Source organism: Nelumbo lutea, chromosome 4 (assembly GCF_056320005.1).
Source record: "Nelumbo lutea isolate HS-2025 chromosome 4, American lotus-T2T, whole genome shotgun sequence".
NCBI classification, from domain to species: domain Eukaryota; kingdom Viridiplantae; phylum Streptophyta; class Magnoliopsida; order Proteales; family Nelumbonaceae; genus Nelumbo; species Nelumbo lutea.
Window position 1 is genome coordinate 100,253,547 of NC_142687.1, and position 14,560 is coordinate 100,268,106.

The following is a 14,560-nucleotide window of genomic DNA, read 5'->3' on the forward strand; positions in this document are numbered from 1 at the left end:
AGGGAACAAATTCTATATATTATATAATATATACAAATATAATATATTTTTATTATATAAAATAAAGTCACGTCGGGCTTTTATGATAAATCCCAACCCTGGCTTGAAAATAAAGCGGGCTTAGTGTTTTAGGATTGATTTCAAGCCCATGGGCCTATGAGTATGTCCAAGGTTGGGCCGATAGCGGGCCAAGCCAAGTCAGGCCATTGGACTACCCGACCCATGTATAAGTCTAATGGCAAAATGGCGGGTTATTGATGTCTTGATTAAATAATCTATTTTTTTTGGTATTTTTTATATTTTATATCACAAATTTTAAATATTATATACTAGTTTTGGTTATAAATAAAATCGGGGTCCCAAAACTAGACCTGAATTCACAACTAGGGATGGCAATTTATACCCTACCCAGTGGGTACTTGCCCCTACCATACTCGAAGGTGTGGGTTTTTTTTTTTTTTTTCTTAAAGGACGGTATTAAACTAAACACAATCCTATTTGACCCGCATATTGTTGGAAAGCATATAAACTTCATGTAAGTGTTAAGTTTAATAATATTTTTAGTTTTATGTGAAATATAATTGATAGTTCATGTATCTACTATATGTCTTAATCAAATAATTAAAAAATTTATTGTTTATTTTATTATTTTATTTATTTATTGCTTGTATATGACTAGAAATAATAGAAAATTAGATTAAAATTTTAAATCTATCTTGAATGCAAGAAGGGTTTTGCATTTTCATATGCAGATATAGGATTTAAATTCTCAAAATCCAATCTGCTACAGGTTTGGAGGCAAATATAATTGAGAGGTTTTGGGAGGTGAATAGGAATTCGCGTTCTATGCCCTGGACGAGTGCACCCACAATGAGAGGCGAACAAGTCATCTCATCAATCTTAATCGCGCATTAATGGAGACTTTCTCCGTTATCAATGGTTCGGCTGGTTGAACCGGCCACAAAACACTCAACTCAAACCCACTCTGTCTTCCGAACCTAGCCCTGTTAATAGATCATCGGCAACCAACACCAACGGACGCAGGCGGAAAGGATCAACCGGTGATCAATATTAAGCTGCTGCTCTTCCTCCTTCCTGCAAACTCAGTGAAGAATAGTGACTTATGATGCGACATATGAACTCCCGGATGCAACATATGAAAATCTTTTGCTTCCATGATATATTGAATCTCCAGCAAAATTGCCCTAAGCTGCTAAAATTGTCATTTTTTATTAGAGTTCTGTTGAAAATTTATCACCCAAATCAAACCTACAATATTTCCCTAATCAACCCTTTCTCAAATCAAAAGTTTATCACCTAAACCATAGCATTTCTTTGATTCTAAGATATATTCAGAGCATTCAAATAGCATGAAGAAAACGACTTCAGACGGGAGATGTTTCCGCCGGTGGTTGTCCAAGTCGGTGGATGCTGTGGTCGCCGGTCCTCCTTCCAAGTGGGTTGTTTCTGTTGAAAACAGAACAGAATAAATACTTGTAAGAGGAAGAAGAAGAAAGAGAAGACGAATAAGAAGAGGAGAAGAAGAAGAATGAAAGAAGAAATCCACCACCGGAGCTACTTGTAATAAGAGAAGAAGAAGAAGAAAAATAAGAGGAGAAAGAAGAAGAGAAGAGGAGGTCAGAAACGAACCGCCGGAGCTCTTCTTGTCGCCGTCGACGGAGGAAGGGTTCGGTGGAAAGAGGAAAGCTCCAGGGGAAAATCACTCAAAAATCTCGCAGTAGAAGGTATACAGGCCTTTTGATGCAACCAGGGGTCATGTTGGCTCCGGTTCGTGTCCGGTTGAACCGTCGAAATCAAGTTAACGCGCGTTTGACCGTTAACGTTTGGATGGTCGACGTGGTTGAATCCGATTGGCGGGTTCACGCGCCCAGTGAACGCGGACTCGGCGGGTAGTGTCTAAAATTCACAGCCCTGCGGAAGAAGTGATACTCACTCTAACTGGGGGAGGGAAAAATTGCCGGTTCGCCAAAATTGAGTGTACAAATTTCGCGGGTAAAAATTGGGAAGACAACACTTCTTCTCGAATTAAATTCAAATTCTCGCGCCATTTCCCCCTTCCTTCGTCCTAGCAACTTTGCATTTTGTACCATTCCAATTCGTTCCTTATCTTCTCCTTTAAGCCTTGAAGCTGCTTTCTGAGTTCGGACCTTCACTTAGTTCCCACCTACCTGCAATTTTTTTTTTAGCTCACAAAACTTCTCTCCTATAAAAACAGCTGCGGATACAGTCCGAAAATGGCGGATTTTTCTCACCTGGAGAAAATGGGTAGAGAGCTCAAATGCCCCATATGGTAATCTCCGCATCCAATACTCCTATATACTTATTTTCTGGATTGGTACTTTTTACTCGTAGTTTCTTAATATTTTCCTTTTTTTTTTTTTCATTGGGTTGTTATGATCTTCAGCGTAAATTGTAATGCCTCTGGTTTCGTACCCTTTCTTTCTGGAAACATATAGATAATTTCTTTCTTCTGGGTGTTCAACATTTTCTCCATTTCAGTTTATTCCATCGGGTTTTGTCAAATATACGATTCAAGAGCCATAGGAATCAAAGTTCTATTTCTGCTTCAACTGTTTCTCTGAAAACCAATATCGTTTCTGAGGGAGCCAGCTTTTTATTTGGGTTCCCAATCTTGGCATTTTAAGCACAAAATTTATGTTTAAATATCCAAAAAATTTTCACTAACTCGTATGCTTTCTTGGACGAATGCTTGCATATGAATTGGTTTGACTCGATCTATTGGCTGCGGCTTCTGTAACTATCTTTGGACTCTGATATTACAAAATCTATGCCTTACTGTTGCAACTAAGTTTAAAACAGGTAATTAAAACTAGAAGTAGTTAAATTTGACTTCTATTATCCTTATCTTGCAGCTTGAGCCTGTTGAATTTAGCAGTTTCTCTAACGTGCAATCATGTATTCTGCAAGTAAGCTAAGAGTGTTTCAATTTTGTTTTTCTTCATTTGGTTTATTTGTTTACTTCATATGTAGGGTAAGATAAATGTTAATCTGATAGTATTTCTATTTTCTTTATTTATCTGTAATTATAGTTTTTTGTTCCTCTGGTCAGTTCATGTATTGTGAAATCAATGAAGTCAAGTTCAAGTTGCCCAGTTTGTAAAGTGCCATATCGGCGGAGAGGTATGTGGATTTCTAAATTCATTTACAGTGGAAACTTTTTTTTTCTTTGAAGAAGGGGAAACTAATTTAAGTAATATAACAGCGGTTTTGATATTATAGCCATTTTTGATACATGGACTTTGGAAGGTAGTTCTTGAGGTATTTCTACGTTTTTATCTCCTAGAACAGTGGAATTTTGTTATGTAAGAGTTGTGCTGCACTATGATGTTTCTTCCAACTTCATGACTGGGAGAAATAAGAAACCCATTTTCTGAAGCATCAGGCCACACAGATCACAAGTAGAAAATCAATACACTTAAAGCTAAAGGCATGTGAAGCTTCTGCCTAAACTAACTAACCTACCTGAAATAAGTAAAGCAGGTGCAGGAGCTAGAGGAAACCTGCATTTAGGGGTACAAATGGACTAGATCATGATTCAATTTGAATTTGAGTCCAATCCTGTTTTTCTGGATTTGGATATCCCCTTGTTGGATTTTTGAGTCAGATTGGATTGAAAATTTGGATAAGATTGACTTTGATTTTTTTTTTTTTTTGTGTTGTTTTATAAAAAGACATGTGTACCCCTTTTTGTTTGAAATATGTGTGATAAAATGGTTGTATTTTTGTTTTTATTTTTATAGTCTGTTTTTTTTTTTTTTCTGTTACCAATTTGTTAAAATTTTCAGACCTATGGATAATTAAATTGAATTGAACTGGACTTGAATATCTGACATCCTTAGCAAATTCGAATTTAAATAATTCTGTGGGATGTGTCAGATCATGGATTGGATCGGATATAGTATTTAAATTATCAAATTGAATTCGGGATTTTGGATAACTCCTATCTGAATTTGATTCGATCCGTTTGCATCCCAACCTGCATTAGACTTGGTGCTGCCCTTCAATTTCATTTCTTCTAATCCCTTTTCTTGTTCAAGACTTGGAGGAATCACAAAGAGGTGTGAAGTAATGTATATGGGTCTCCCAATGATGATAATTACATTACCTTTTGGGATATTGGAACAAAACATTTGTTAATAACTTTGAATGGAACCTGGAGCAGTTATTGTTGCAATGATAAATATCAACTTGAACCTTATGAGCTATAAGCAAGGCATAATCTTCCTGATGAAAACTAGTTAATTGAATGGATGGATCCAACTTCATTAGATTGAAAATAAATATTAAAACTTTAACCAAAACCCTAATTTATGCTTAGCTGCTTCTTGTTTCTTTGTATTGCAATTTGCATGTGAACACCATCTAGACTTTTGGTGTTACGAGGAATGTTCCTATGGGTAAAATTTTCATCTTTTCTTTTCACCTCTCTCTCTCTCGTCTGTTTTTCTCTGTATGTCTATTTAAATGATTTATGAGCTATTTTAACTGCAGAGATTCGCCCTGCTCCTAACATGGATAGCCTGGTAAGCATATACAAGAGCATGGAAATTGCTTCAGGAATGAATATATTTGTTACCCAGGCTGTGTCTTCAACTAAAGCATCAGGTAAAAGGCTGGAACACTTATGGGTTATCTTAGAATCATGTTGAAACATGCCATTCTAAAATGACATCTTTCTGTAGAGGATACCTTAACATTAAATTGTGGAACCAAGTACAATACTCGATGTTTTATTAAATTATAGGGCTTATCAATTATAAGAGGGCTTATTGCATGATCAGAGCAACATACAACCATGATTTTGTAGCTTTTCAAATTTGGTGGATTAACTCTTTGGTTTTGCTCTATGCTTTGTCTCCACCTTGATTTAACTATTTGACTCTGGATGCATGTTTAAACAATAATTAGTTTGATGCTTTCAAAATCATCAAGTGGACACTTAGCATATTATTTGTAGAACTCCCTGCTGTGCAAAGTCATCAGTTTCCCTTGACTTAAATTTTGTTATTTGAAAACCAAATTTATAGGCTAATTGGGAGGACTGAATTTGTGTGTTCATTTCTTGAAAAGAATTCACTATTATAAAATCGCATAACCTTTATAGCAGTATTTAGTATTTTCAACCCATCATTGATCCAGGTGACCAAATCAATGACCCATCACCTGGTCAAAGAAAAGGTTTTGTCCAACCTCAACATGTCTGGTTACAAAAACCTCTTGAGACTTGCTTGGATTGTGAATCTCTAACCTGTTTAACCCATTTGGCAGGTAATGAGTTTTTGTGATGATTTATCTTTTTGTATGGTTTTCTTGTAGTTATTTATGATGTCATGAGTTGACTCATTGATCTGGTTCAAGAGGTTCCCAATGATGGTATCATGGACTTCGAAGTGGACCAGATCTACCCACAAGCTGTTCCCACATCCCTACCCACTGGTCATTACAGCTGTTCATTGGAAATGTCTCCCTTGTCATTCATGGGGAGATGTTCCCAATACACGGTGGTGGTGTTCTGTGGGTTAGGGGTGTGGGAACAGTGTGTGGGTGGCAGAAGAGGCCTGTGAATGCACAGACTGTGTTAAAAGTGCCCATGTTCTATAGGGGAGTTGTTACATTCAATTTTCTAATATAAAGAAATCTGAATTGGCTGTGAGTGAGTTTAGATAGCCTCGTATTTGTTTTTTTTCTTTATTTTTCCAAAATAAAGAGGAGAGGTAATAAGCTGACATGGACATATGCTTTTTTAATTTATTTGACAAATTTCTAAAAACCAAAAACAATCTTATGATTTATGATATGATTCTCAATTTGATTTTATTCTACTTTCCCTACAATTTATGATATGATTACAATTTTAGAACATTAACTGTAGGTGGAAGTTTCTCCATTTCTCAGAGCTAATTAGTAAATCCCCAGGAACAATATCCTTATGAAATGCATGGATGTCTACATTAAAATTCATTAGCTTTGATTCAACTTGATTGACATAGGAATCCATTCTTTTGTTCAAGTTATTAGCAGAGGACTTGAAGCTACCTGTTTATTAGATGTCCTAAGAACTCCCAATCTCCCATTCCAAAAAAAAAATTGTAACCTAGTGTGTATATGATTTAAAAGGTGTGCCTCAGTCTCACCTAGGCACACAAGTGAGGTGCATTTTAGGGTATGCACCTGCCTAGGTCCCAAGGGTAGCATTTTCAAAAGGTGCATCCCTGGTGTGCCTGGTGGGCCTTGCACTTCAGCCCAGGTGTGTGCCTTTTTGAAGATTTGTGCAAATTTTCTGTTTTTTTAATCCTTAGCAGCTAGGCTGCAAGCCCAAACAAATCTATATTAGGGTGTTAAATTATTAATCCCTATAAAAAGGTTTTATAACTGTGCCTTTTAAAAATATCTTTTATTAGGATGAATGAATGAGCAACATTAGAAAATGTGGGGTTTTCTCCGCTCCAGTTCAAAGCTTTGAAAACCCCATATTTGCTAAGGTTGCTCATTCAATCATCCTAATAAAAGATATTTTTGAAAGACATTTAAAGTTATAAAACCTTTTTTTATAGGGATTAAGAATGTAAGACCCTGATAAGGACTTGTTTGGGCTTGCCTCGAGGGGCTTGCTACAAAGGTAGCTTGTAGAATCAGGAATGTATAATGTTTAACATCACATTATCTCTTTGCAATAATGTAATTGGGGAAAAATAAAGAGATTAAGATTTATCAAAAAAACATACAGAGATTAAGAGTTTACATGTTCAAATATGTTTTATATGTAATGCTTGGTTTTATTTTTAAATTTTCATTTTAAATATTCTTTACATGTTATGTTTATATATTTTAATTTGAGATAATAGGTTTTTTTTTAAAACATTTATTTTAAAATTTAAGTTTATATTTTTAATTAATGTTGTGTTTAATATTTTTAATGCTTTACATTTTTTTTTTAAATTTTTGGGTGCAAAATGGCCCTTGTGCTTTTAAAACACTGCCAGTGTATGGGCTTTTACATTTCACACCCCTTTCCTGTTCCTAGTTAGAACTTAGAATGGGAAAACTAAGGAATACTTGTATACTATCTTGATTTTGGAAGGAAATATGACTGTTTTCTGACATGTCCTTATTCAAAGCTTCACTGATTGAGTGTAGTCTTCTCTTTCTGGCATGTAAATCTACATTTTTTTATCCTTATGATGAACTCTATTTTACAGATTGTGTTTTAATATTTTGTGATACCTTCCCTTTACTGCTTTAATTTTGTTGAACTATTTTTTCCTTTTCTTTGAGTGTGATACATCTGAATGCATTTTTACATGTTCTCTTTGTATTCTGAGTTTTGCTTTTGGTTTGAAAGATGGTCAGGACCAATTGGAAGGGGAAAATAACTCTGGTGGAGTGGAGACTGCTGAAGCTTCTATAAATCCAAAGAAGAAGAAAAAGTCGAATGAAAAAAATACAAAGGAATTGCTTAAAGCTAGTGCCAGAGTTCCTGATTCTATGGTGAAACCTTCCTTTTCAGGAAAGAAAAGGGTTCAAGTACCGCAGCATCTTCCGTTTGATCCATCTGAGACCCCCATAAGGCCTGAAAAATCTGGAGTGTTATCTAAGTCTACAGAAAAGGGGCCTAAGGAAGGCTCAACCCTGTTACCGGAGAAGCCTGCATTTAATGAGAAGGGAGAACTGATGTTTCCTCCTTTTTTTTGGGTGAGAGAGGGTGATGACAATGACGGTTGTATTGAGAAATTGAGTAGTCAACAAATGGAAGGTGATCACACCCAGGATACACTGGGAGAGGCTCCTTGTTTTAGTGATATCAAGGATTCAGATGATCAAAGCCCCATTAAAATGATCAACACTGTAAGTAATTCTTCAGAATACAAAAAAGCCTATGTATGACTTGGAACTTGGAAGTTAAACAAAAAATTGATTGACTTGAGTGAGTAGAGTGCTCCTGGATGGCACAGTCAGACACCACTGAGCCAAAGCTTCTTTTTTTTTTTTTTGGTTTATTTTTGGGTAAATGAGGGTATCAAGAACAAGGAACCGAAGGCCAACTAAGACAGTAAATGAATTTGTTAATCACTAAAATTGTGATCCATTTAATAGAAAAAGGCCACTCTACAAAATAACAGTTCCTCAATTTCAGTAACCTTACGGTTCCCGTAAGTTTCTGTACCCTTATCTACAGGCTAGTAGCTTGCTTCACATGAAAGTGGAGCTCAGCCAGTCAGATTTTGTGTCAACTTGAAATGGCCTTTGGCAATTTAATTTGGTTTAGCATATATAATTTCTTATATTTTATTTTTGTTGCTTGTTCTTTCCATTCTTTTTTGAAGGGGGAAGTGTGTAGTGCAACCAAATTCACACATGCTTTTGATAGTGAGATGTTTGAATGGACACAGAGAGCATGCTCCCCTGAACTTTGTTCCACGCCAATGAAGCAGGTATTTCTTATGAATATGTTTTGTGATACCCAAAGGCCTGCAATTTACCTTCAAAGTAAGCCTTTTTGCTTAAACCCTGCTCTAATACTGGAATTCAAATAAAATGCAGGATGTAGACAAGAGTGAACTGGATGAAATTCAGGAAGATGAAAGTGATGCATTCCAACATATTTGGTCCAGACCTTCTAAAGAAGATGACCCTGTTTCAGAAAATGTGGAGGGTGTTAATGTCAATCATAGAACTTCAAATACTGATGTGGAGTTGCCTAACTTGTCCTCTAAAATAAAAACTGCAAGTGATCAAAGTATGAGAAATAACTCCACAAGGAGGGATAAAGGAACCAATGAAGGAGCCCTATGCAAGCATGTTAGGAAAACCATGGATGAAGTTATGGAAGGAGTTCCTGTTATTTCAAATAAAAATGAGAATGCTCTGAGTCAGGCATATAAGGTCGATGATGGTAATAGTCTAAACTTGGTTGGTAAGACTTTTAAAAGGAATAAAAAGAATAGCTCCGATGCTATTAATATGACAAAAGTACTAGATACTTTTATATCAATTGAAGAGAATCAAGGGAGTAAGAATATGGATGTGGAGTTGCCTGTTTCGTTGGGTGAGAAATCTAAAAACAATAAAAATCTGAACTTGAAGAATAAAGATGGGAAAAGTGGTAGTAATATTAATGCCCAGTGCCAGAATGATCGCCCTAAAAGATCAAAATGCCAAAAGGCAGATATTTCTGTGACCAAAGTGCTCAAAGAACTTCCCACAAATCAAAACCCTGGAAACAAAAGTATTGGTACCCAGTTTCTGGCTTCATCTTCCCTAGAAAACAATGATGCAGTGGCTCTTGGTTTTGGGGAGAAAAGCAGTGGAAGGTCCAGAAAGATTAAAACCCATCCTCTAAGGGAAAACGTGAGGAAGAGACTGAAAGTCTCCACCAATTCTAGTTTACAGAAGCTATTTGAAGTTCCACATTCTTCTAAGGAGGCTGCTGAGAAGGGAACTAGAGCTTCTAGTGATGAAGTAAATTTTGAGAATGGAACTGCTGATAATCAAGTAAGAACTGAGGGTGCCCTTTGTGCTGCTAAGGACATGTTTTTGCAGAAATGTGAGAGCATCCCTGATCGAATCTGTTGTGCTTTTTGTCATTGTTCTGAAGATTCAAAGGTATTCATGTTTTTTTCATTTTTCATATGTCTTTGTTGTCATAACCTCTTTCTAATTTGCAAAGCAAAATTACAGGCTTCGGGAGAGATGTTGCATTACTTCAATGGCAGGCCTGTTGCTGCAGATTACAATGGAGGGTCTAATGTTATACATTCACACAAGAATTGCACTGAATGGTGTGAAACTCCTTCAAACAAAAGAAAAGATATTGCTTTTCTATTTGTGATCTCTGTCCCTTTAATGTTAGGCATTAAAGCATTCTTCATTTGTGCTCATTTGTCCCTTTCATGGGTTTGACTGAATTAACCTATTCTTTATCAAGTTTTGTTAGGCATTAGAGCATGCTTCATTTGTTGTTGACTTTGAGTGTTCTGGTCCATGATGTGCTCAATTGTTCCCTAATTTAACTATGATTTCATCATGTGGTTCCATCAGGGAACATCTTTCAGATGCCTATATAAAGTTACACACATACATGTATCTAAATGCACATGTGCACATATCAAGCTTACCAATCTACAATGTTTTTAGTAAGAAACTATTAAATGCATATTTCTCTTTCCAAAATTGAAATGTAGGGCTCCTAATATATACTTTGAAGATGATACTGCAATCAATCTTGAAGCTGAATTGGCAAGAAGTAGAAGGATTAAGTGCTGTTGCTGTGGAATCAAGGGGGCAGCTCTTGGATGCTATGAGAAAAGCTGCCGCAAGAGCTTTCATGTTCCCTGCGCAAAGTTGGTTCAGCAATGCCGATGGGATACTGTAAGCATTCCATCTTATTCTCTTGAACCTCGAATAAAATGTCCTATGAGAACTAATTTTTCTCATATTCTTTCTTTACCTAATGCATTGATTGGTGGAGCTAAGGCAGTAGATTTTGATTTTTTTTATTATTTTTTTCACAACAGGAAAACTTTGTCATTCTCTGCCCCCTTCATTCCTCTTCCAAACTGCCCAATGAATTTTCTCGACCTCAAGGGCCAAAGAGAAAGAGATCAAAGAGATCAATCCTGAAAGGGTATGTCTTCTGCATTTTGTTTCCTTGGACTTCTTTTATAGGTTTTTGCAATGTTAGCATAAAGGCTCTTCTGGATTTTGGTGCCTTAGCTCACAAATATCATCTTACATCTTTTTGAATTGTGCTGAAATTTAAATGACTTTACCAGAGAGTTACATGCTCGGCAAGCTGAAGTGGTAATTAAACATTCTTCTACTACAAGGCAGCCATGGAGACACCTTGGATGTAGCAATTGGCTTATTTGTTGCTCGGCTCTCACAGTTGCAGAGAAGGTAAGGCAGAACTTTAGGTAGCTTTTCTGTTGTGGTAAATAATACTGTGATGGTTTTTGAATAATTGGAACTGCAGGAAATTGTTTCTGAATTTGCGGAATTGGCTGGGGTTTCGGTTTCTAAGACATGGAGATCCAATGTGACCCATGTCATTGCTTCAACAGATGAGAATGGGGCTTGCAAGAGAACCTTTAAGGTTTTGATGGGTATCTTGGAAGGAAAATGGATATTGAAGATTGATTGTAAGCACAAGTTGATTCTTTTGTACATTTATCAAACTTACTGATCACTATATTAAATTCTAAAAGGTTCATGAAATGTAATATCTCTTTGTTTTTAATTGTTGATGTTCAGGGATAATAGCTTGCATGAAAGCTATGGAGCCTGTTGACAAGGAACAATATGAAATCAATGTTGATATCCATGGAATCAGGGATGGTCCTCGTCTGGGAAGGCTTCGAGTCTTGAACAAGGTTATTTGCTCATCAATTAATAACTAGTGTAGCTAATTAGCTATTATAGTTACCATGGTTTTCAAGGTGCAGAGGTGAAGCTAGGTGACAGGGGAGTGCCTTATTGCCTATTTGCCTATGCGATGAGTTTTTTAAAATAAAAAATAAAAATCCTAAGTTTGTTCCCTAGGTTTCATAGTAATAAGCAGTAATCTTTAACTAATAATTACTATAATCCTCGTGAAATAAATATAAACCCCATATCAAAAGATAGAAAATCAACATTTATGACAAGAAAGATAAGAAAAGAAAGAAAACATGTGAAACATAAGGGCTGGGACCTATTCACCAAAAAAGGGCTTGAGTCCTTGTTTGGTCCTAGGAAGAAGATGAAGAAGTCCTATTGATTGTTCTTATGTGTCCAATTGGATAAAATCTTCAAGTTATTTCTTACTTATCAATTCAGGTTTAAAGTCTTCAAGACTATTGTCACTGATTTGTGTATCGATTGAACCCAAACAAATAGGAAAATAAAAGAAACTAGTATAAGAGTAATAATATTAATAATATAAACCCACAATATGAATAAGCTAATCTAATAAAATCTATTGTACTATTATCAATAACATAAATAAAAATATAAAAATATATTTTGGTGTATTACATATAAACATGGAGGTGTTTGGGCATGGTGATCCTCCAAGAGCGCCTTATTGGTTATTGCCTAGGTGTTGCGATGACAAATGACAACTATGGTAATTGCATATTTGTAATAGACTAATAGTCCCCAATTTCATACAACATATCAGATATGAATCAATTGTAATTTACATTTGTATGGAAAATGCACATGAACCTATTATAATTTGTAAATTTATACTCAAGATAATTTATGCAAAATGCTTAAAAATGAATGTGTGATAAATCTTTGATTTACACATGGGAACAGGAAACCCCTAAATCAAGTCAACTTAATATGCAAGATATTTATTTGTTACACAGTTTTACAAGTGCCAATATACTTTTTTACAATATTTTAATTAAATTTAAAAATATTTAGATATGTATCATCTGTATCAGCCTTAGGGCTGCAACTTGGGTCAGGTTATCCCAAAACCAACCCATAAAAGTTGGGTTGAGTTAGGTTGGATTGGCAATTGGGTTAGGGTTGAGCCCTTGGGCAACCGTCTCTGGTTCTACTATTGCTAATGTACATATGTATTGTAGTCCTACTACATACAATCATAATCCATTTATCTTAAATATAGCCATATATATGCCCATATGGCTATATTTGTAGGCATTGATTTTTTTTTTCCATTTATAGGTATTTATCTTTTTTGTTTTGTTTTCTTCTAATTTTTCTTTTTTCCATATATGTTGTGCTAATGTATGATGTTTCACATTATTGGTTTGATCTTGTTGGTTGTCATTAGTGATTTTCATTCCATAATTTTGTGCTTTATTGTTGCTGATTTCATGATTTTAAATTTTCAATATGTGATCTATCATAATTCATGATTGACTTTAATCATTTGAAAAATTTCTTTTTTTTTTTCCCTCACATTTTGTAATAAAAGAACCAATGAAAACTTCAAACAAGCAAATACCAATAAAACATTTGTTCAATATATGGTCATTAAAGTTGACTCTAGGTCTCTTGATCAAAGACCATGAGAGTTTGCGATATTTTATGGGATTTTAAGAGGATGGGAGAAATGAGCCTAGCCCAACCTGAAGCTTTACATTGGGTTAGGGTTAGGGTTGACTAGGTTGGGTTGAAGGACAGGTTGGGCGTTCAGAACCTTGGATTGGACTATGGTTGACCTCAACCTGACCTAACCTGGCCCAACTACCCTAAACCAGCCTATATCTATCCAAGACAAAGAGAAAGGGTGGGGTGGTCGTGATGTAGTTGAGTTCTGTGTATTGTACGCTTTACTGCAAATAAGGAATACTTATTGGCATGTATCCACTTTGTTGTATCAATACTTTGAACCTTGCTTACATCAATAACAGGTTCTGGTGGATTAATAAACCATAATTTTTTTTTTAAATTTTTTCAGCACTAAGGATTTCTTTTAGCTTTTCTATTCCATTTTGACATGACTTTTGAAAACATTTTTGCATGCATTTCTTGCTATTCTATTTTCTGGTCATGTTTCAAACTTCAGTTAAAAGTTCATAGTGTTGTTGGTTACAATTATAAAAGTATAAAATACAGTAGGTGCTAAGCTTTTGTAGAATTGAGGTGGGTTCTCACTTTCAACATGCAGCATCCAAAGCTTTTCAATGGGTTTATGTTCTATTTTACTAGAGAGTTTATGCCTTCATACAAGGGTTATCTGCAAGACTTGGTTGTTGCTGCTGGAGGAACTGTTCTACAGAGGAAGCCCATTTCAAGAGATCAGGAAAGACTATTGTGCGGGTCCTCTAAATCTGAAATCTTCATAATTTACAGTGTTGATCTACCTGATAAGTGTGATCCTGGAAAGAAGACTATGATTTGTAATCGCAGGCGAAGCGATGCAGAGGTGCTGGCAAATTCAACTGGAGCCAAGGTGGCAAGCAGTGCATGGATCTTGGACTCAATTGCTGGCTGCAAGTGCAGAAATTTCTATAATAAGCGTTTATTATTTTGATGTCGATGCCATTGTTTATTACAGATCAACATCCTTGTAATGGATCATGCTTTGTATAAATATAGTTCATCCAACTTACTAGTGGCCTCGTAGTGCTCCTCACACTGACCTCACAGCCGTATCCCTCCTGTATTGGGAGCATCTCCAATAATAAATATAAGTATGGAAAATGTTCCCGATGTGTGGCCGAAACATGCTGTGATGAACACTAATTTAAACATTTATTGCTTTTTGTTTGATTGGGTGTTTCAAATAACAACCCCATAAAGCTATCTCCCACGTCAGCTTAACTTTGTTTTCCCAAACAGTTCATGCAAGCATTTCCGTTTTTTAATGCTTATTTGATAAACATTGAAAACAGTGGATTTATGCACAATAAACACTACTGCGCAAATGGTGCTGATTTTCCCATAAACGCCCACCGAATAAAAAAGATAGATGAACAATGTACAACATAAAAAAAGAAAAAGGTGGGGCATAGAGTTGCTATTATACAAGATTGATCTATGAACACTACTTTTTGCCAAA

At 35.7% G+C, this 14,560-nt stretch overlaps 1 protein-coding gene and 1 long non-coding RNA gene across 4 annotated transcripts; one reads left to right on the forward strand and one right to left on the reverse strand.

The window, feature by feature from the left end:
* Positions 1-1,206: 1,206 nt before the first annotated feature.
* On the reverse strand, positions 1,207-1,776 carry LOC148862188 (uncharacterized). The gene is made up of 2 exons (XR_016113142.1): positions 1,651-1,776; positions 1,207-1,467 (listed from the first exon to the last, which is right to left on the reverse strand). It is a non-coding gene; the product is annotated as an uncharacterized LOC148862188 (long non-coding RNA).
* Positions 1,376-14,113, forward strand: BRCA1 (breast cancer susceptibility1). Of its 3 annotated transcripts, none has more exons than XM_088985579.1 (14): positions 1,376-2,311; positions 2,895-2,948; positions 3,092-3,162; positions 4,534-4,647; positions 7,385-7,887; positions 8,367-8,474; positions 8,584-9,645; positions 9,721-9,821; positions 10,224-10,410; positions 10,557-10,666; positions 10,815-10,938; positions 11,015-11,180; positions 11,293-11,411; positions 13,708-14,113. In XM_088985579.1, the coding sequence occupies exons 1-14, from the start codon at positions 2,256-2,258 to the stop codon at positions 13,825-13,827; spliced, it is 2,895 nt and encodes a 964-aa protein (XP_088841705.1). In that variant the 5' UTR covers positions 1,376-2,255; the 3' UTR covers positions 13,828-14,113. The 3 variants fall into 3 exon arrangements, with proteins under 3 accessions (XP_088841705.1, XP_088841702.1, XP_088841703.1); XM_088985576.1 differs by having other exon boundaries at positions 1,461-2,311; positions 13,667-14,113; XM_088985577.1 differs by having other exon boundaries at positions 1,949-2,311; positions 13,730-14,113.
* The last annotated feature ends 447 nt before the right edge of the window (positions 14,114-14,560 follow it).